Source organism: Sitophilus oryzae, unplaced genomic scaffold, assembly GCF_002938485.1.
Source record: "Sitophilus oryzae breed Bouriz unplaced genomic scaffold, Soryzae_2.0 scaffold_1590_pilon_pilon, whole genome shotgun sequence".
Lineage (NCBI taxonomy): Eukaryota > Metazoa > Arthropoda > Insecta > Coleoptera > Curculionidae > Sitophilus > Sitophilus oryzae.
The window spans coordinates 1,691,862-1,715,077 of record NW_022146270.1 but is presented as its reverse complement, the minus strand read 5'-3'; the positions used below and the strand labels follow the sequence as shown (position 1 = coordinate 1,715,077).

At 33.9% G+C, this 23,216-nt stretch overlaps 2 protein-coding genes across 4 annotated transcripts in view; one reads left to right on the top strand and one right to left on the bottom strand.

Annotated features, from left to right (window-relative positions):
* LOC115879916 overlaps positions 1 to 23,216 on the bottom strand; it is a 295,395-nt gene that overhangs the window by 187,075 nt on the left and 85,104 nt on the right. The window contains exon 2 of one of the 3 annotated variants that reach the window (XM_030896971.1): positions 14,519 to 14,568. The exons of the other annotated variants lie outside the window; for them this stretch is intronic. The gene's annotated coding sequence lies outside the window, so the exon portion shown is untranslated. The remainder of the gene's footprint in view (positions 1 to 14,518; positions 14,569 to 23,216) is intronic. 3 annotated transcript variants of the gene reach the window in all.
* On the top strand, positions 16,714 to 17,745 carry LOC115879951. Its single transcript, XM_030897016.1, has one exon. The coding sequence runs from the start codon at positions 16,714 to 16,716 to the stop codon at positions 17,743 to 17,745; it is 1,032 nt and encodes a 343-aa protein (XP_030752876.1).

Genomic DNA, 23,216 nt, shown 5'->3' with positions numbered 1-23,216 from the left:
TTATTCCTCATTTTCCTAGTGACGTCACAGGTGGTATGCGCGAACTGAACGAAATTGGAGCCGCTATCGATCATACCGTGTATTCTTTGTACCATGACGTCTAAACGCCTTTGATGTACCGACTCGAAGCGGATGGTCGAGCGCACGAACGAACGAACGGCCGCATGCGTTCGGTCCCCGTCTAAATATACCGCACTTTCATTCGTTCGTTCGTTCGTTCGTTCGTTCGTTCGGATAATGAATACGCACCTTAAATCTGAAAGCGCACGCAGGCGAACGCCTTTGGTGTACCGACTCGAAGCGGATGGTCGAGCGCACGACCGAACGAACGGCCGCATGCGTTCGGTCCCCGTCTAAATATACCGCACTTTCATTCGTTCGTTCGTTCGTTCGTTCGTTCGTTCGGATAATGAATACGCACCTTAACATTTTATTAAATCAATGAGTTCACGCGCTCCGTGTATTTGCGTATTTTTTGTCTGCGGCTTCATTGTTAAAACGTGACAAACTGGCATCGAAGTCCAAGCCCCGCCCTTTTCCCGTCGCCCGCGCACCGCTCGCTCTTTCCGAAAAGGAATAGTTTTGATAAAATAGTTACTTCAAAACCAATTTAAAATGATTATGAAATTACTGTTTTATAAAATTAGTAGTTATTTGCAAGAAAAATTACAAAATTAATTGCTCTGCAATATTGCTTATTCGGCCTTTTTAGAGAGGCAGTGTTTCTCTCGTGAAAAACAATTGAATAAAACGTGCTGTGTTTGTCTTCAAATCGAAAGAGGACAATTAAAATATCTGTAAGTTACTAAGTTACCTATCTATACAGGCCGTTGTGATCAACCGACTAGTACACGTAAACAAAATACTTAAGTACTATAACAAAAAAAGGTAGGTTACTTACATTTCTCCGGCACTAGCAAACACAGATATAAATTTTCTCACAACTTTTTTCCAAATTCCGCCTTTTTTCGAAATTCCGGAAACAAATGAATGCGTTTGCCTTTGGCATCAAGTATTTATAGTGGTGATCAAGTTCATGTCTGAACAAGCATTAAGCATTGTCGGGCGGATAGCGCTTTGCAAGTCTGTACACGAAATTGTACGTAATATCGAATACGCAAGTTTGGACAAGTAACAGTCGCTTGCCTTATTAAAATATTATCTGCTTAGATAGGTACTTAAAACAATGTAGGTAGGCCCTTATAAAAACTATGCTTACATTTTTGCTCTTTACTATCAAAAGCAGATAAATTTTCGTGGACCCCCATTAACATCTTATGGACCCCCATTTTTTGTTCACGCCTACGTAGACCCCCAGCAAGTCTCCCGTGGACCCCTGGGGGTCCACCTGGACCACTTTGGGAATCACTGATATAAATTAAACATGTTGACTAAATAGTTATTAGACTGACATCACAAATTTGAAAGTTTTTGTGTCAAAAGTTCAACAAAAACTGTTTTATCATCATCTTTTTGCAGAAAAATTTATGATTAATTTAAAAAAATAAAAGTTTCCCAAATTTATTATTTCTATCTACTCAACGTGTTTATTTTTCGTCAGTAATGACATGTAATGACTATTTCCATTCTAAATATCTTGAGAACGGTTGCTCGTAGCGATTTTTACAAAGAGATATTTTTTACGTAGAAAGTCACAGAGATGTATATATTTTCCCTCGGTTTTATACAGGTACGGATAAAAAGTTATTACGCTTCAAAACAGTTAAAACACATGTAGGTGGCGCCCTCTACCAGTAGGAGTCATATTGACATCAAAATCAAATTTCTCAGGTCAAAGAACTCCTAGAAACCAATTTTCATCAGAATATTGACGTTACTTCAGAAAGTATACGGAAAAAATCGAAATAAAAATGAAACTTCTACACCCTGTATCTCTGAAACTAAGCATTTTAGGACATACATTTATATGAACATTTTTACTTATTTTTATCTGCAGAATATGCTGCCTAAGTTTCCGGAATACAGTTCGGACCACCCTGTACACTCAGGGAGAAAAGGGAACAGAGAGAAATAAATCACACATATCGAAAATATTCCAAATTTAATTGCAAGTTAACCTCAAAACATTAACAGAGAGAAAAAAAACTGTTAAAAGATATCATTCAGGAAGCCCTTGAAAATTGAAGAATGCTTAAAAAATTTTAAGTATGTAACTGATACTGAAATATACATCGTATCATCTTAATCTACCCCCTAAGAACTCCCGCTAGACCACCCGCTTTTTAAGAATAGCTAGACCACACTCCTTTATGCGACCTGGTAAACCTCTATCTCAAACTTCTAAAGCTTTTTATTTCTTAATAAATTATTAATATAAGTTTATATCATCTTGGTAACGCTAACCATAAATAGAGTCCTAACTCCCTTGGGACATTATTAACTGGAATTAAGATGCCATAATTTCCCCTAACTTTAATGGGTAACAACCCTGAAATACAATAAAAATTTTGCGTAATAATATAAAATAAAAATGGGACTACACTAATAATATAATATATTTACATTATACATGTCACATACCGGGTGCGTCTCAAAAGTGGCTCACCCCTAGAACTTTTTTTATTTTTTCAGATAAAAAACCGACATTTGGTATTAATTTGGTACGTTAGTATATGACATAAATTAGGAATGATTGACGCATTCAATTGTTTTCGGTCACTTCCTGTTTCACCGGAAATGACTACAACTTTTCATTTTTAAATGGCACCCTCGGTATTTTGTTATTTTATTCGATAGGAAATGACACTCTGAATGACATGTCATATGCCAACTTTTGACATTTTCGAATATGGTTTATTTGAAATTGCAACATGCTATTCATAGAGACAATTTGACTCGAAATATCAAGTGTGTAGTTAGGGAATGCAATCCCGCAAATGCTGGATCCCGCAAATGCGGGATCCCTCTGAGATTCCGCGGAATCCAAGTTGCGGGATTTATCGTGCGGGATCCGCGGGATTGACACATTACTACTGAGTAACCGAATCGATCTCGATTAAGGTCAAACCCTTCGTTCCGGGCCGATGAGTCGACGCTCGGAACCCGGGGGACCCGTTACTGGTGGACAATTTCGTCAAATAAATTGCCGGACATAATTATCGGGACAAGCAAAATTTTAAGGTAAATTTAAAGTTGAATATCTCTTGAACTATAAAACATTTTGGGATGCGGTTTGGACCAGGTTTTAGATGCATCTATTGTGATTAAGATGCTATGTGGTTTTCGAAAATATATTTAGCGAATTCTCGTATACAGGGTGTTTTATAAGAGAGTGAAAATTTGGTTAAGAATATTTTTTCCGCAAATTTACGAGTTTTAAAAAATCGAAATTTTTACCAAGTGCGACTAATCTGTATTGAAATTAGAAAAAACAATTTGATCGGTTTTTATTTTTTTTTGTTTTAAAAATTGACTTTTTTTCGAAAAATATGCATTTTAGTCATACGTATGGTTCTAAGTGGTACAAAAAGCTTTGTACATTCTGCATATGCCAAAAAATTATTAATATAGAGTGTATCTAAAAGCAGATAACTTACACAAGTTAAAAAAAACTTCAACATCAGAATAATATTTTAATTTATAAAGTAAGTAGGTTAATTATAATAAAATTTAAGTTTATTTAATATTAAATATATTTTTTGAACGCCCTGTATAAATCGGTCCAAATTTCTTTACCGCTAGTTTAAGATACACGCTATATCAATATATTATGGGCCTATGCAAAATGTACAATGCCTTTTGTACCATTTAAGACCAAATGTATGACTATTGTTTACAGTCCCGCAATTTTGCGGATCCGCGGGATTGATTGCTTTAATACCGCGGGTTTGCGGGATTGATTGCTTTAATCCTGCGGGTTTGCGGGATTGATATTTTGGTGCGGGATTGCATTCCTTATGTGTGGTACTAATTATTTATTTATTATTCGTAAAACGTGTATTATTCGTTTTACGTATATTATTCGTAAAAAAATGCTTTTTCTAAATATGCTAATGAGCCACTCTCGTTCCATATGACAAAATTGAGATATAATTAAAAATACGATCGATTTGGGCATATTTTAACCGACCAAGACAAGACACTGTAGAATATCAAATCTAATTTTCCCAGGCTCTTTGATTAAAAATTAGTGTTTTTAACACAACCATGGTACTCTAGATTGAAATTTAAAATTCAATTTTGTTTTAAGCAAAAATGTCAAAATCTATCAATATATTCAGAGTGTCATTTTCTATCGAATAAAGTAAAAAAATATGGAGGGTACCATTTAAAAATCAAAAGTTGTAGTAATTTCCGGTGAAGGAAGTGGTCGAAAAGACTTGAATACGTCAATCAATCCTAATTTATCTCATATACTAACATGTCAAATCTCGTTTTTTTTTATTATAAAAAAATAAAAAAGTTACCTATATAGGAGTGAGCCACTTTTGAGACGCACCCGCTATAATAATTTTACAAGAGAACAGTTTTATCGATATCCCCTGCTTTTAATAATATCTTATGGATTATGTAAAGTGATCAGAAAGGAAGCAACAATAATATACAGGGCAAGGAAGCTACAATAAAATACACCTGCAATAATATTCTGGGTGTTCCATTTAAAAAAATCATCCCGACACTTTCTTGGACTATCGTGTAAAAGTCAAAATATTTTCATGAAATACATCCTAATACATACTTTAGGCACCTTTAGGTTTGCATTTCTAAGTTATTATTATATTGTAAGCAACAGATGCCCGACGCATTATTGCCGGATCTGTATAAAGTAGCAGAAAAAAAAATTGAACCATGGCAACCCCTATTTGCGACTTGCGACAACTTTTTGATTGACACCCTGTTAAAAGTGTATTTCCTATTCATATAAATAAACATAACAATTAGGTTTTGATTAAAAATATGATCAGCGTAATAATCCTGCAACCGGATCTTAGGCTATAGGTTTTAAATCTATATGATAAAATGCAAAAAAATGACAGTTTGTGAAAAAGATTTCGTTATTACTCGGTATATGTTTAGCATTCTCTCTAAAAATTCTTTAAATGCTATTCGAAGTTGAACGAACAGGAATATATCCGATTTCCTGCAATTTCCGCCAGTCACATTCGAAGTGGAGCAGGGGAATAAGGAATACATTCCAAAACATTTGACACCAATAAATCAGAAGCTGTCAAAATAAGGATGCTTAACCCCAATAAGGAACCAACATTTCGTGCAGCCATATGCTCGTTCTTCTCAATATATAAATATTTATAATTTCTGGAACTAGACTGACATAATGGAATTTTTTATATCTGAAAGCAACATCAGGCTTGATGAGTTGCATCATAAAATGCATAAGCAATGCATTTGCATCATAAAATGCATAAGTTTGATTACATACAGGGTGGCCACACATACGACGCGGAGACTCCAAAGAGAACGGCACTTTGTATTGAAATTAAATTTCTAGTAGAGTTATATGTGGGTTAATTTAGAGTATTTTTGAAAATATAGAGTTTTACATGCTATTCCCAAAATTTTCTTTTAAAAGCCACCTAAATTAAAATTTATCCGGTATAGCCTAATACGTAGTTAAAATAACATTGTATTTTAAATCAAATTGACCCAAAAAGTTATACAGGATGAGACAAAATTAATATTGAATATTTATTGGTCACTTTTTAAAGCAAGTTACTGGCACTGTTTTTTAAATGGTTTAAAGAGTAATAACTTTTCGTCTGTACCGGTATAAAACTATTAAGTGTGATATACATTTCCGCGGTATTTTACGTAAAAAAAGTCTCTGGTAAAAATAGCTAAAAGTAATTACTAATTAATAGGTCTCAAGATATTTGGAAACTTTCATTTTTTTAAATGAAATACTTTAACACGCATTATTCCGATGTTCAATGGGGAATTCATGTCTCTTCAAAATACTATTAAGGTTGTCTGCCGCTCAAACAAAGATTTTAATAGATATTTTCATTTTTATGATTTAGTGTCAGCAGATCTTTATTACTTGATAAAATCTAGGTGGCTGTGATATGCATGACGATACTTCAACCCAAACTGTCAAATTAGTTCAACTTTAACAAATATTTCTCTTTTTGTGTTAGTTAAAATGAAAAAAATCTCAGAAATTTGCCGAAAATGGAAACTTATCATACATCAGAAAGAATTGATATAATTCTATTAATTGATGACTGGAGTGTGCATTCACCAATTAATACAATGCTGAAATGCTCCCCTTAATCTAGTCGGATTTTTTTTATGAAGATATGTTAAAGACAGTGTTTACAAAACTCGACTAACTATTGTCGACAACATGACAAAGAAAAGATTGTGGCTGCTTTTATTATTATTTATTTTATTATTTTATTAGTATAAGTAATACAATTTTGTACAAAGATTCCTTAGATGACGCACCTAAGTGAGTGTACTTGCTAAGAAGCGAAATTTGGAAATACGTCCCCTAAGGGGGTGAAATGAGGAGTGTATATTTAGTATAAGAAATAAATAAAATCTGTCCTAGGAGTATGAAATTTTGCACAGAAGTAGCGTAATTGATTGAGCACTAAAAACGAATGAAACAGGGGTGGTAACTTGTATAGATATTTTATTAAAATCAGTCGTAGGAGTATGAACATTTGCACAGAGGCCCCTTAGTTTCAAAAGTGGGTACTCAAAAACTATTTTTGAAAAGTCATCCCATAAGAGCGTAAAATTAGGGGTTAAAGTTTTACAAAAAAATTGGCGCCGGGAGGCACGTATAGTCGCCAATATTAAAATATGATAATAAAAAGCATTTTTTTTATCTCAAAAAGTGCGACTTTGACTGATTTTGATGCTATTACAAATTTTGTTGCAAATATTATTCCTAATCTTAAATTGAGAACCGCGTTTCGCTAGCTACTGTAATTTTGGAGTTACGATTTTTTAAAATTTTTAACCCCCTCCCATACCCCCTTACCAACATATACCCCACCCCCGCCAAAAACTATGACCAGATTCTCGGGTGCCACAGTATTTTTGTGCCAAATTTGGTTAAAATCGGTTAGCGGCTTTTAAGTTATTGTGTTACAGACAGACAGACAGACGGACGGACAGACAGACAGACACCATGAAAATTTTTCGTATTTAGGTCATTTATGACTAGTGTTGCACAAGACAAGAAAATTTCAAAGTCTTGTCTTGCAGATTGCTTGAATAGCAAAGTCTTGTCTTGTCTTGCAAGATTCTTGAAATTTCTTGTCTTGAAAAATTTTACATTCTAACAAAAAGGTAATAATATTTCTATCTTTTATTTCATAGAAAGCGTCGTATACAAAATGTAATACGGAAAAATGAACAACAACGATGCTAATTTAAAAAAAAATCTTAACGGACCGCAAGCGAACTATAACTCGCCCGTTTGACGAAACAGGAGTTATTACCAAATAAAAGCTGTTAATTCTTGGTGGTTTATTATGTTCTATTTTGGTTACCCGTTTCTTACTTTTATTTTTTTATGGTATTTTTTTTTTATTATTGAAGAGTTGGTTGGAAAAGTTTAGACACAGGGTGTACGAAAAGGTCATGCTAGAGTTCGCGGGGCAATTTCGTGCATGAAAAGTAGTACCAAATAGCGCAAATAGCGTGCTACATGAAGCCACCATTAGTTTCAACTACCGTTAGTTTTTTTTATAATACCATTATACCAATATAATTTTGTGTATAATACCAATTACCAATATACGGTTTGTTGCCTCGACTTTATTTTATTTCATTCTCAACTCTAAAACACTGGCTTTGATAGAAAAAAAATGAACACTGGTCAATATTAATGCCGGTTTTATACAACATTTGCATAAGTCGTAATCATAATCACAGTCTTAATCATCGTCATAATCACAACGCAATTTTAATGTGCGTTTATAGAACATTTTCATAATCATAATTTTTATATCAGTGAAGTTGGGTAACATAATTAAAGGCATGCAAAGTTCATGGTAGATGTCAACAGGTTTATAAGAAGTGGATAGTTTAACTTTTATGATTATTACTATGATTGTGATTACGACTATGTAAATGTTGTATAAACCCGGCATAACTTAAGCAAAGGCCTAATTATCACTTAAAAAAATGTATCATTTCTAACTTTCAAGAAATCTCGAATTCAAGAAATCTTGCAAGACTCTTGAAATTTCTTGCATATTAAAGTCTTGTCTTGTAAAAAATAAAATAAAACAATAACAAATAACTCATTTTGAGTGAAATTAAAAAAACTTTTTTTTTGCCTATCTTAATAACTATACCTGTTGGTATGGTGGGCTAAAAATGTTCAAATTGCCTCTAGAAGTATGAAATTTCGCAGAGAAATTTTTAGATGACGTAATTGAGCACTAAAGAACAATTTCCAGAAATTCGCACCATAAGGGGGTGAAATGGGAAGATAAATATTGCGGGTATAACGAAACTAAAATCTGTCCTAGAAGTATGAAATTTTGTAGAGGTTTCTTAAGCGTAAAGGGGGTGAAACTAGGTGTAAATTTTTTTCTCTAAGTTTTTTAAAATCTGTCCTAGGTGGTCCCTTAAGGGATGTGAGTTTTCATAACGAGATTCGTTAAAAATATTTAAAAAAAATAGGGGAAAAATTACGGGTAAGTTTGGACAATAATTTTGTATATACTAGGTATTATATTTTTTATGAAGTATGAAAGTTTGCACAAAGTTTCTTAGCGGAAACAGTAAGATGACATAATGATTACAGTAAGATGACATGAAATTCTAAATGCCAATTTATCTTGTAAGTTTCAATCATAAAAGGAATGTATAAAACATTTGAATATTATGCGGACGAAGTCGCGGGAAAAAGCTAGTATGTATTTTTATAAAATGCCTTCAATTAACCTACATGTGCTCCCGAAATTTCATTACAATATAAACTACCGTTCACCTAGAGCCACTGCGTCGTATGAGAGGCGCTACCCTGTAGAGTAGAAAACACTAAATCACAGAGTGGAATCGCCCATTTCTACTATAGGAAGAATGTATTCTCACATGCACCTTGAAAAAATCGATACAGTTGCAAAGTTGAAAAGATGCTCTAACAGCATCCTTTTAAAGAAATTGAAGTGCGCTTTAGGTACTTACTGGTCGAAGCTTTTTACCGACCGATACTTCAAGTGTCCGTCTTCCACAAGATCGATAAAATAGACGTGTTTAGCGCTGCATAAAAGAAACTCACGTTTCCGTAGGGGCTAATTTCTTTTATAGTGCCACGGATATTTTACCGAAAACACTGTCTGTGTCGGTACCTAGTTATTCCGATCTGGGTTACGGGTCACCTGCCTGTACCATATGGAACGCAGGCGGTCTCTTAATTCTATTAGCAACCAGTAGCGTGCGCGAGATTAGAAAAAAGTGGCAATGTCGGAGCAGATTTATACATTGTACGTATTTAAGCATCTGCCGATGTGAAAGTGCCAGACAACTATTATTATAAATGGTTACTAAAATTTGTAAAAAACTTTGATACATTTTTTTTAGTTTTCTTGTTGATATTCCTTAGTATTCTTTAATCTGCAGAGAAACTTAAAATAAAGAAATGTAACAGAAGTCAAGCAATTTTTCGTATAAAAAAATCGATTTGATTTTTCCCTTCCCTACAGAATTATTTGCTCACATACAGTATATCCTCGGATTGTTTTTACAAGAGGGAAAACTTTTAACATTGGAAATGTTTATGTTCGTATATGGGGGCCAAATTTCGAGTTTTCTTTCAAGGTCGTCAGCAACGATGTCGCACAGTCGACCAAATTAAACCATCAAAACTTTGTCGCGTGATGCCTAATTTAGGTGAACTCAGGGCCATGTAAGTGAAATATTAAAAATGGTTCCAGCAAAAGTTTCCCAAGTACGACGGGTGATGGCGCTGATAGTCAAAATTTTTGTACAGGGATTTTGCTTACCGACAATACGACGTGAGCTACGACCGGACCAGGACCATCCAGGACCAATCAGAACAATCAGTCTTTCTTGGACATTTGCCGTGGAAGTGTGTGTTAATTTCTGGTGTGATAAGTGTGGTTGTGTTTACAGTTTGATTTTTATATTATGTTAAAATTAATTTTGATGTATTGTATCACCTGTTTTTATGTAATAGTACTTTTTTTTAGTTCTATGATCTGATATGTTACGATTTGTTAATGTTTGTTTAACAATGTTATACCAAAATTGCAAATTGCGAATAAAAATAATTAAAATAAAAAAGTGTATTTTCCAATTCCCGCCTGTTCCCCCCGGCCCTGCATCCCTTTGGCTAACCTGTAAATGTCAGCTACAACGAGAGATGGCGCTACGAAAATGGAACCGATTTATTACAAGGAACTGGGGCTTCTTTTTCGTTAGTATATTCTGTGGGTGAACGGTCCTGATCTGTGGGTGAACGGGCACGAAACCACAGTTTAAAGAATACATACATTTAAAGAATACATACATATTTATATTCTTTAAACTGTGACGAAACTCTCGGCGATATACGAGGTTTAATTTTGTTAGTCCAGACAATATTACTTGACGACTATGCTACGGGGGGCGATTATAAAATTGAATAGATTGATATTGATATTTGCAAACGTTACAAAACAGTACTATTTTCGTAATTTTTGATTTGGGTTTTGAGTTTTGACAATTATTTATGTTGTTTGTAAGGAAACGATATTTTTATTTAGGTATTGATATATTTGAGAAAGGATTTAAGGATTAAAAGATGTAATATTATATTTACTTAATTTCAAGGCATGAAAAATGAAGGCTATTTTTATAAGGTGTTATAAAATATATTATGAATATTTAAATATTTAACCTAACCTAAAGTAAAACAAAATAACGTTGAACTACCCTTTATTAATTATGTCTATTTTTTCTTCTAATCATTATTAGTTTTTATTATTAAGAATGCAGCGATTGCGAAATCTGTGAGTTTTTTATTATTGACTGACATTTTGCAAAAAAAATCATTCTCCATAAAAATTGTTGCTTGTTCTAAGTTCTAAAATGGTTTCCATACCGTTTTAGCAAAAATTAAACAAAAAACATAAAAATATGGTTAAATTTTTTTCTTAAGGCCTAAAAATCAAAAGGCGTTTCTATATCTATGGTAATATAATTTAGATTTCTTTCTTTGCTATATTGTCCCTTGCATACGGCAGCTTTTCATCAATAGAGCAGTCATAAATTCATAATAAAGTGTAAATAAGACATTTAAGAAAATAAAATATTATTGGCTTAGGATTTTTTAAGAAATTATTATTTTTTTTAGAGTCATTATTCAGGTGAAAATGAAAATTGAGTGCCACTTAATACTAAATATAGAACGCTCTTACGATTATTTGTATTTCGTAAAAAATCAATGTTTTACCAAAGAACACTTGATGAACTTTACGAAAAATAGGATATTTTATGTTTTTGAGCCATTATTTCGTGATAAAATATAAATATAGAAGTGATCATATACGATTTGAAGTTGAATTTTTTTAACCTTCAATAACTTTCAAACGAGTCGATTTAATGAAAAACTCACAGATTTTGCAATCACTGCAACCATCAGAGACATTGGAAATAATAACACCACATATAAAACATAATTAACGTTATATGTATATGTATTTGCAGCTAAACTTGATATAAAAAAACACCATTCTTAATAATAATAACTAATAATGATTAGAAGAAAAAATAAAGATAATTAAAAAAAAACAATTAATAGAGGGTAGTTCAAAGTTATTTTGTTTTATTTTAGGTTAGTTTAAATATTTAAATATTCATAATCTATTTTATAACACCTTATAAAAATAGCCTTGATTTTTCATGCAGATACCTTGAAATTAAGTAAATATATTATATCTTTTAATCCTTAAATCCTTTCTGAAATATATCAATACCTAAATAAAAAGATCGTTTCATTACAAACAACACAAATAATAATTGTCAAAACCCAAATCAAAAATTACGAAAATAGTACTGTTTTGTAACCTTTGCAAATATCAATATCAATCTATTCAATTTTATAATCGCCCCCCGTAGCAAAGTCGTCAAGTAATATCGTCGGGACTAACAAAATTAAACCTCGTATATAGCTGAGAGTTTCGTGCTGCAGTATTACCAACTCCGGGATTTTATCCCTAAATTTGGGGAGACAAAATCTATATGGGGATTTTTTTATGGAGTAAAATTTTTTGGGGATATTTTTAGGGATAAAATTTCAAATTACCGCTACCAAAGAGAAGATAAGACCGCTACTATTTTTCAAAATTAATAGGAAAGTATAAATAAAACAAAATAATTTATTTGTTTTAATCACCGAATCTTGGATAACATTTGTGGGGATTTTAGTTGTTTGGATTTAAGAAGGTTTGATATTGCTTTAATGGAAAGTTTCGAACAGTTGGCTACATTGCTGTGATCAGACGTTTCAAGGTCAACCACTTTAGGGTTTTTTCGGGAAATTTTAGGTTTTTAGCAATGACTAAAGAATACAAGGACAGATAGCAACGAAAACCAAACTGTGACCATTCTTCCAAACAGTGCCGTGGCACATATTTTTCTTAACATGGCCGATTGAAACGATATTTATATTTTTGGTAAATATTTTCACTACGCCTCTGGTGTGTCCTGTGGTATCATACTAATGAATTACGAAAAAAACGTATTAAAATGTTAACAAAAGGTACAAAACTAGTATCGACGTATAGCACATATCAACTACATATAATATTAGAAAAATAATTATATCGAATTCAATAAAAAAAACGCTAAAAAGGTGTAGTGGACTGGTTATTTCCCTATAAAACGTAACTCCTGGATCTTTCTTATCATCGCGCCTTTTACACTTGAAAGCTGAACAAATTACCATTGTAATAAAGTTTATACAAAGTTCACTACACACAACCAACTATTAAAAATCGCTAAAATTGTCGCTCATGAACAGCTGATGATTTATTCGTTATGTCCCAAAAAAAGGCCTCTAAAGGTCACAAATTTTGCTACAGCCCGTATATGGCCGTTACATGTTCTTGTATTCTTTAGTCATTGGTTTTTAGGGATATTTTGGGGATTTTTGATGCGAGCGTTTTAGATTTTTAGGGAGATAAATTTTTGAGAGTTGGGAACACTGTCGTGCTGTCAGGCCAGTTCACCTAAATTAGGCATCACGCAACAAAGTTTTCATGCTTTAATTTGGTCGACTGTGCGGCTAGTGCGACACCGTTGCTGGCGACCTTGAAAGAAAACTCGAAATTTGGCCCGCATATACGAACATAAACATTTCCAATACGTTAAAAGTTAAAATCATGCCAGACCTTTTTTTGAAGACTGTTCAATTTCCGGCAAGAAAATGTAGTCGGCGAAATTAGTGTTAAACTGCTAACTCTACTTAATTTTACAGAAGAGAAAAGATATGGTACAAAAAAATATGTACACATGTAGCAAGTATATTTATGGGTTAATATGATAAATAGATAACAATAATATTTGTTGGGGACCAGTAAAACACAATATTTCGTTAAAAATTTAAGGCAAAAATTAAATATTAAATGTATTATTTAATTAAAGTCAAAAATGGAATTAGCAGGTTAACACGTTTCACACTTGTCTCTAGTCCCAGCAGGCAACTATTAAGCCCGACCAATCACGTTAGAGTTTTTGACAAACACAAATGAATTAACACCCTCCAAATAACCACGCTAACCATCCTGATTGGTCAAGCTTAAAAGGTGCCTGCTGGGGCTAGACACTTCTACGTTTCACTGACGATGTCTTGGTTTTTACAATACACTGATTTGTTAGAACGCAATAAAATAAAATAAAACACATTTTCCCCGTGTTATTTAAATAGGAAATAGAAAATCACGATGATACACCTCTTAATATTAATATTAAGAACTGAAACTTTACCAGATTTTTTTTCATCATCGTGATATCGATATTAATACAGAAACAGAGAAACATCATAAACACAAGAAAGCCATACCTAAAAATAAAGCAATCATACATCACCAACTTAAATGTACTTATGTCACGACCTATACATATTTCGGCTGCTTGATATATCGTTTAAATAGCACTACATACACACCCGCCCCCATTAACCACACATACCCCAATTTTTCTGTCGATGTCAATTGACGCATGCGGCAATTATATGCCTTGCCAACCCCGAATGCAATAATTCTTTTACCCCTTGGAACTCAACCCTATTAAAAATTTAGCACACAATGCTTTTATTCGTCCCACCCTCGTATATTTTGGGAGTATAACGACCAGGTATAATACGTTTACAATCATTTTGAAACATCGTTGTACATTTGGACAAGATATTAATACCTAATTGATTCATAAAAGAGAGAAAAGATAGTCTAAAAACATTCGTGTTAATACAGAAAATATCTGTAATCATCTCGACTAGGAAAATTTAAGATAAAATATACACTAAACTAATATTTTTGTCTTCTAATAAATGAAATTTATCATGGCTTACCATTACGGATTATTCCATAAAAACAGTCTAACCATATAAGAGTGGCTTACCTGAAAAATAAAATAAAAAATATATTAATATGATTATACTCTATGTATATTTTTAGCCGACAGGTATGGTATCCAATTAAGATCGGCAAAAAAAAAGTTAACTTTAAGTTAAATGATAACTCAAAAACCGCTAAACCGATTTTAACCAAACTTGGCACAAAAATACTGTGGCACCCGAGAATCTGGCCATTAGTTTTTGGTGGGGGTGGGGGGTTGGTAAGGAGGTATGGGTGGGGTTAAAAATTTTAAAATATCGTAACTCCAAAATTACAGTAGCTAGCGAAACGCGGTTTTCAATTTAAGATTAGGAATAACATTTGCAACAAAATTTGTATTATAACATCAAAATCAGTCAAAGTCGCATTTTTTGAGATAAAAAAAAATATCAAGTATGGGCGGCTATACGTGCCTCCCGGCGCCAATTTTTCCTATATAGAAGGATGTGATTAATAAGTGATAATCATTTAAGCGATTATCGCTTGGTGGCCATATTGTAATTGTCATTTTTTGAAATATTAATTCAGAAGTCATTTCTGTCAGTTCCACAAAATATCCCGTCAATTCATATTACAAAATGACAAAAGAAAGATTTAGTAAGGATATAAAAATATATATATATATTTTTTTTTTACAAATCCGGTTTACTTCCTTCAGCTCCGACACTTGAAGGAAACTTGCCGGTGTCCTCTTTCAGTGTTCAACTCCTGACGTCCGTCTGGTAAGCCGTTCACTGAATCCGCGTATCGTGTGCCCTGAGTATTTTGAGAGAGCCCAAAATCACAGCCTTCTGCATGCTTGCAGCAAGTCGTTCCGCTACATTATAACACGCTGGTATCAGTTTCAATTGCTGGAGCAGGGTGTCTTTAACTCCTCCTAAACTTCCTATCACTAGTACCACCAACCTTACAGAATGATCAGCGTACATTCTGCGCATTTGCTCCAGGAGTTCCTGGTACTTCTCCCTCTTTTCCTCTTCTTTACTGATTATGTTCTTCTCTGATGGCGCCGAGAATTCTATGACATAAATTATTATTTTCTTCGCTATATCCTGGAGAACTATGTCTGGTCTGTTCGCCCGTATTTGTCCGAAGGCCTGGAATGGATAGTTCCAGTAAATTTTGGTTGTTTCGTTTTCCACCAAGGACTCAATTTCTTTCGGTGTTTGTGGTAGCACTGGCGTTTCATCAAATCCATGCATATGACGAAGGTGATAGTATATCACCCTCAATGCGGCGTTATGGCGCTGGGTATAAGCCGATGCAGCATAAGTAGGGCAGGCTGATAGTATGTGCCAGAGGGTCTCCGGAGCTTGATGGCATGCTCTACATCTTATATCTTCGATTTGTTGGCCCATAATACGGCTACGATACACCAAAGAGCCATAGACACCGTCCTGGCATGCCAGTATAAATCTCTCTGTCTCAGATCTTAAGCCGCTCGACCTCAGGAAAGCAAACGATAGTCTCTCAGAAAGCTGCTGTTGTGTCATTATGTTATAGAAGGCTCCGTGCACGGGTTTCTCCACGTGATTTTGCAAGAACCTCCTGTTCTGTGCGGACCTAATTCGGTTGACTACCTGTGTGGCGCTGTGTTCTGTGATGGATTCTGGATGTTGGCGCTGAAGGTCGAATATTAGATTGAGTTTATTCGCTGCTTTTTTTGCTTCTTTGAAAATGAATCCACCAATTTCTTCTTTCTCGTGGTCTCGTACCATTACTAGGATCTTGAGTTTTAAGGAGTGTGTACGCCGTGCTTAGGATCACTCTTTGGTGTAAGCTTTCTAAACTGGGAAGACTGCGTCCTCCCTGTTCCTAGTAATATATATATATATATATATATATATATATATATATATATATATATATATATATATATATATATATATATATATATATATATATATATATATATATATATATATATATATATATATATATATATATATATATATATATATATATATATAAAACCTAGTCAGTTGAACTCAGAAGCAAAATTCTAATAGAACTCAAGAACAACAATGAAAGGATAAGACTCCCTCCGCTGAAGAAGACGAAAAGAAATGATTTAATCAGAATTCTTCGAGATATTAATACAGTAATAGATACAATCCATACCGAAAGTCTAACAGAAACCAACAAGCTTATGTACAGTACCGCAGTGGTAGCTACGAGAGAATTGGGATACGACATCTCACCAGAACGAAAACAGCAAAAACAACCTAAATGGAAAATAAGACTCAAATGGAAACTGGGCCAACTCAGAGCAGACTTAAGTTGCATTAAAAAGTGGAAAGACGGAAAACTGAATGACCAAAGGAAAAAAGATTACCTATGGCACAAATATAAAATGGCGGAAAAGCGCATACCCACAGTAATGGAAGAACTTAAGCAGCGCATAATGGCAACAGCAAACAAGATCGAAAGATACGAGCGACGAATTGTCCAGTATAGACAGAATCAGCTTTTTAAAACAGACCAAAAAAGATTTTACAAGTCATTAGAAAACTCCAACACAGGCAAACAAAACCTGCCAGACAAAGAAGCCACATACGGGTTCTGGAGAGACATATGGGATAACAGCACTAAACACAACGGAGAAGCAAAATGGATTAAGGACACCAAAAAACAAATGAAAACCCCAAAAATGCCAGAGTTCCAGATCACCACAGAACTAGTTAAGAAGCAGGCTAGAAAATCTAAGAACTGGAGCACCCCAGGACCAGATGAAATACATGGCTACTGGCTGAAGCACCTAACAAAACTACATGAAAGACTTGCCGGACAATTCAACACTGTATTGGACGACCCAACAGACTACCAATGGCTAACCTTAGGAAAAACGTTTCTTATCATGAAAGATCCCCAAAAAGGTGCAATTCCAAGCAATTACAGACCAATCACGTGTCTTCCAACGACATTTAAAGTGCTGACGGGTATATTAGGAGAGGCAATATATGCACACCTAACAACAAACAACCTATACCCAGTGGAACAAAAAGGAAGCTGTAAACAAACCAGAGGTACAAAGGATCAACTATTAATCGACAAGATGGTATTAAAAAACTGCAGAAGAAAGCAAACAAACCTGCATATGGCTTGGATAGATTATAGAAAAGCTTTCGATTCTCTACCGCATAGCTTGGATCCGGGAATGCCTGAATATTTACGGTATTAGTAATAAAATAACAACGTTTATATCCAAGGGCATGGACTCATGGAGAACCAATCTGTATGTTGGAGGACAGGACTATGGCCAGTTAAAGATCAAAAGAGGAATTTTCCAAGGAGATTCTCTCTCTCTCGCTGCTTTTCACGACGGCTCTTTTCCTTTGACAACTCTGCTCAACAAATCCAAGGTGGGCTATCAGGTATCAGGGCGAGCTAGAAAGATCAACCACCTCCTATACATGGATGATCTCAAGCTGTACGCTGGAACTCGAGGAGGCATTGAATCGCTGCTGAACACGGTCCGGATATTCAGCGAGGACATTGGAATGCAGTTTGGATTAGACAAATGTGCGACAATGACTTTACGAAGAGGAAAGCTCATAGAATCAGAGGGAATCGAGTTCGAGAATGGAGACATAATCAAGAACCTAGGCCCAGACCATAAATACCGATACTTGGGAATTCTCGAAGCGGCCGATCTCTTGCACGAAGAGGTTAAAGCATCTAGTCGCCAAGAATATCTGAAAAGGGTTAGAAAAATATTAAAAACCAAATTGAATGGAGGAAATAGTATCAAAGCCATAAACACTTGGGCAGTTCCGGTCATAAGATACACTGCAGGAATAATAAATTGGACACAAGCAGAACTTGAAGAACTTGATAAAAGAACAAGAAAAATCATGACAATGCACCAAGCATTGCATCCCAAGAGTGATATCGACAGGCTTTACATTTCGCGACGAATAGGAGGAAGAGGACTTGTCCAAGTGTTACAAACTGTGGAGGAGGAGAAAATAAGCCTAAGCCAATATCTCAAAACAAGTCGTGAAACTAATCCGTGAGATATTAAAAGAAAATATCTTAAATGTAAAAGAGGACAACAAGAAAATATACAAACAAAAGATTATATCAGCTAGAATAGCAAACTGGAATAATAAACCCCTCCACGGTAGTTACGCAAGAAATATTAAAGAAAACGCAGATGTTAAAAAATCATACCAATGGATATCGAATGGGACAACCCGTAAAGAAATAGAAGCAGCCATCTTTGCAGCGCAAGATCAAGCCTTCACAACAAATGCAATTAAATACAGAGTACACAAAACGACAGATGATCCAAAATGTAGACTCTGTAGAGATAAAGATGAGACCATTGACCACCTAGTGTCAGGATGCAGTAAGATCGCACAAACGGAATATAAGAAACGACACGATAACGTAGCCAGCATGATCCATTGAAACATCTGCAAAAATATCGGCGCCCCAGTAAAGAAAAACTGGTACAACCACTACCCAGAAAAGGTGGTTGAAAACGATAGGGGAAAAATACTTTGGGACTTCCGAATCCAGACTGACAGACGAATTGAACACAATACGCCGGACATCGTGGTGATAACCCAAGAAACCATCAATATAATAGACATAGCCATCCCTGGACACCCCCGAGTGAGAGATAAGGAGATCGAAAAAATCAATAAATACCAGGAGCTAGGAAGAGAAATGACCCGCCTATGGAGAAAACCATTCTCAGTCATCCCAATTGTCATAGGAGCCATGGGAGCCATCACGTCGAATTTGGGGAAACACCTTATTGACCTCGAGATCATGGAGTTAAGCACCGCCCAGCTCCAGAAAACAGCGATCTTTGGGACAGCGCAAATATTACGCAAACACTTGCGGAGTTCTTAGGCCTCTGGTTGAGACCCGAACCTGCAAAAAAATCCATCATCAACCGGCAAACAACACAATGAAGCCGTGACATTCTTAACGAATGAATAAAAAAAAAAAAATATATATATATATATATATATATATATATATATATATATATATATATATATATATATATATATATATATATATATATATGTACTTATATGTACTTTATTTCGTTGTATAATCTTTTAAATACAACTTGATGTTTCAGGATTACCTTATAAGTACTTTTGCCTGACACTCAATGCGATAACGGCAACACTACTCCTTCTTTCGGTAATCCCGAAACATCTTGTGGTATTAAATTCAACTCGAAAAGCATTGAAAGAAAAGAAAAATTGCAAAAATACTGTAGTACAACATACTCAGGGTCGTTCAACAAAGTTGAAGAGGTAATATTTTGACCAAATGTATAACAAGCAATTTAAATGAATTAAAGGAACCTACGTTGTGTTAAAAATATTTTTGTTGTGAACTACCTAGGATGCGTTCGACAGAAGCAATATTAGGGAAATTTGAGGACAATAGGTTATGTAAATCAAACGCTAAATTTGTAAATAGCCCTATGTACTTATTTTATTAAATTAAATGAAAGGAGTGCCGTACTCTGCCTGGAATTCACAAGTAACAGAGTACGGCAAAGAAAACCTTGATCACTATTCTAAAGAATCCAACTTATGCTGTTCTGAACTAATAAAAGAAAAATAATAATAATAATACAAATACTGTTTTCATATGAAGGTTTGAAGTTTAACACACGTAAAACATTCATAACTGAAGAGGTTTTGTTGGTTAGCAGGTCCCCACCTGCAGGTACTGAGGTCCCTGGATTCGGGAGGCTACTCAGCTATAGTTGATATGTTTTGATTGTATGGTGCCAATATCTTTAGAGCATGAGTTATACCATTCTTTGGTTTTGACTGCTCACTTGTTTGCTAAAGTATTCGCCCAGGCATGGTTGGAAATTATTAGTACACGCAACAAGGCCCTTATTGCCACATTAAGTCATACTGAACCAAAAACATCGGCGTGTAGAGGCTTTGATTGCTTTTAGTTTTAATTTTAACTAGAAAATATTTACAACATAATTCGGTTCCATTAAATACATACACATGTTATATAATATAATTTTCAGATCAAAAATAAATAAAGAAACGCTTTAGCACAGAATATTTCAACAGGAAAATGAAAATGTTGTACCATATAAAATTGTAAACTTTCTAGCCGAATACTGCAAAATGAACTTAAACGCATCATGGAACTGATAGGCCTGAAATTACTGAAAAAGAAACGTATCAACAATTTGCCTGACGTCCGTCCGAACAAAAGGACAAACTGTGACAAACAACTGTGTACCTTAATACGGTAATGCCCGTTTGGGACTATTGGACATTAATCCTCTAATAGCCATTCGAGGGACCCCCTGAACAGTATCGTCCGAAATCATATTGACAGCGGTATAGTAGATGTCGTTGGACATTTCCAAGAAATTATTAAATAAGTTTCATTTTTGAGTAGTAAACAGTTGTTGAGTGATCGTCGACAATCAATGATAAAATACACTCATATTATGTAAAAAAACGCTATATTAACCAAAAATTTACTTAGGCACGTATTGACATGATCCAAAAAACAAAATGCTAAGAAGACTTTACATAAAAAATTATTGCACAGAGTGTTTTAAAGTTAGGGTAAGCATAGTAGTAAGTAAGAGTAATAGATATACAGGGTGAGTCTTAAATAGGTGGAAATATTTTTAGGGGTAGTATATTTCGATCCCCAGAAACACGTCTATGAGGTTTTTTTCGCGAGGAAAAAATTGAAAATTTGGAATTTTTTGAAAAAAAAATTTGAAATTTTTTAATTTTAAGTAAAAAACATATCTTCATAATATGGCTTCATAATAGTAGATTAAATTTACAAGAAGAAAACCCAGAAAAGATACAGTGGTTGTCAAAGTTTAACCAAAAAATTATGTTTTCCTTAAACTTTCAAAGCAAAATAACTGAGGTATTTTGGAGTTATTTGAAAAACGTTAAAGAGAAAATATGTTACTTTTATCGAAAATATTTGCAATTATTTAAAAGTCACCCTATATCTTGATAGGTACAACGTATTTTTTGTTATTGAGCATGCTAACCTGGCTCTACATAAGCCTTATTTCATAACTGAATAATAATTTTTCCTATTTGGTTATATTTTTTGGCACATACTGACCATACTGTATTACTTTTTAAATTCTAAATTTAAAATAAAAACATGTCCTCAATTTAATGAAATGTTTATAACCTTATAATCGATGAGAAATTATATCTTTTTATAGATACATTTAGTTCGGATAGAAAATAAAGTACCTATACCTTTCCTTATTTAAAAAAAATCCTAGCTTATAATCAAATTGCAAATTACGAACAAGAATTCAATGTACAAATATATTTTTATTTTGAATTCTATGCATAGGTGGTCTTTTTCTCCTCAATATTTCCTTAAGCGGCATTAAATATGCCCCTATATTGCGTGACTATAGTACAATAGTGTTTACATAGAAAGCCCAAATAAGTATAACATAGAACTTTCTAACAAAAAACAAAGATATCTTATTGTGAGGAATAAAACCGTCAAGAGTTTATATGCGTACGTTTATATGATATAATAAAATCCGGAGAAGAATACTTCCATTCTTCTGCTGTAGTGTCTCAATAAATCGTCCTAGTATGTGGTAGAATAATACTACAAGTTATTGAAATAATTGATATAACGATAATACAAAAATAAAAATTATGAAATAAAAAATATATACCGGGTGTCCCAATATTCCGTAGACCCAGAACTACTACGTATTTATGGAATCAAAATAAGTTCATTGAAAACAATTTACCTCTATACAAAAGTGCTTCGTTTGTCCGCTAATCAGACTTTAAAAAAATTAACACATTTTTTCAGATTTTTTAAAAACTGTTATTCCGATTTGAATGAGATTTGGAGTGTCTGTGTTTTGTTAAGTGCTCAAACATTTGTCTTTCACAAAAATCAAGAAAAAGTGTGGGAAGGGTAAAAACTATTCTCACCCCTACATAAATTTTAGTATAAATATTTTCCAACTCCACCGACAGACAATTTTCTTTTCGTAAAATGGTCTCTCTAGTATTTACTACATTTGTTGCCTCTTGTAAAAAACGCCACCGTGCATACTTTTTGAAGGCAAAAAATATTGTTCCAAATAGGGAATGCAATCCCGCACTAAAATCTCAATCCCGCAAACCAGCGGGATTAAAGCAATCAATCCCGCAGATCCGCAAAATTGCGGGATTGTAAACTGCTCTGTAATAATGATTGTAATAAATGCCCTTCTTGTCTCTCTCCGATTTTGGGATGCGGTTTGGACCAGGTTTTAGACGCATCTATTGTGATTAAGATGCTACGTGGTTTCCGAAAATATATTTAGCGAATTCTCGTATACAGGGTGTTTTATAATAGTGTACAAATTTGGTCAAGAATCTTTTTTACCGAAATTTACAATTTTTGAAAAATCTAAATTTTAACTATGTACGACTAATCTGAATTGAAATTTGAAAAAACAATTTGGTGTTTTTTTAAATTATTTGTTTTAAGGAAAATACGATTTTTTTTCGAAAAATATGCATTTATAGTCATATGTACATTTGGTCCAAAATGGTACAAAAGGCATTGTACATTTTGTATAAAATATGTGTCCAAAAAATATATTTAATATTAAATAAACTTAAATTTTATTATAATTTA

Excerpts from the sequence above, each read along its gene's own strand:
- LOC115879951 (XM_030897016.1), top strand. The coding sequence starts at position 16,714 with ATGTACAGTACCGCAGTGGTAGCTACGAGAGAATTGGGATACGACATC.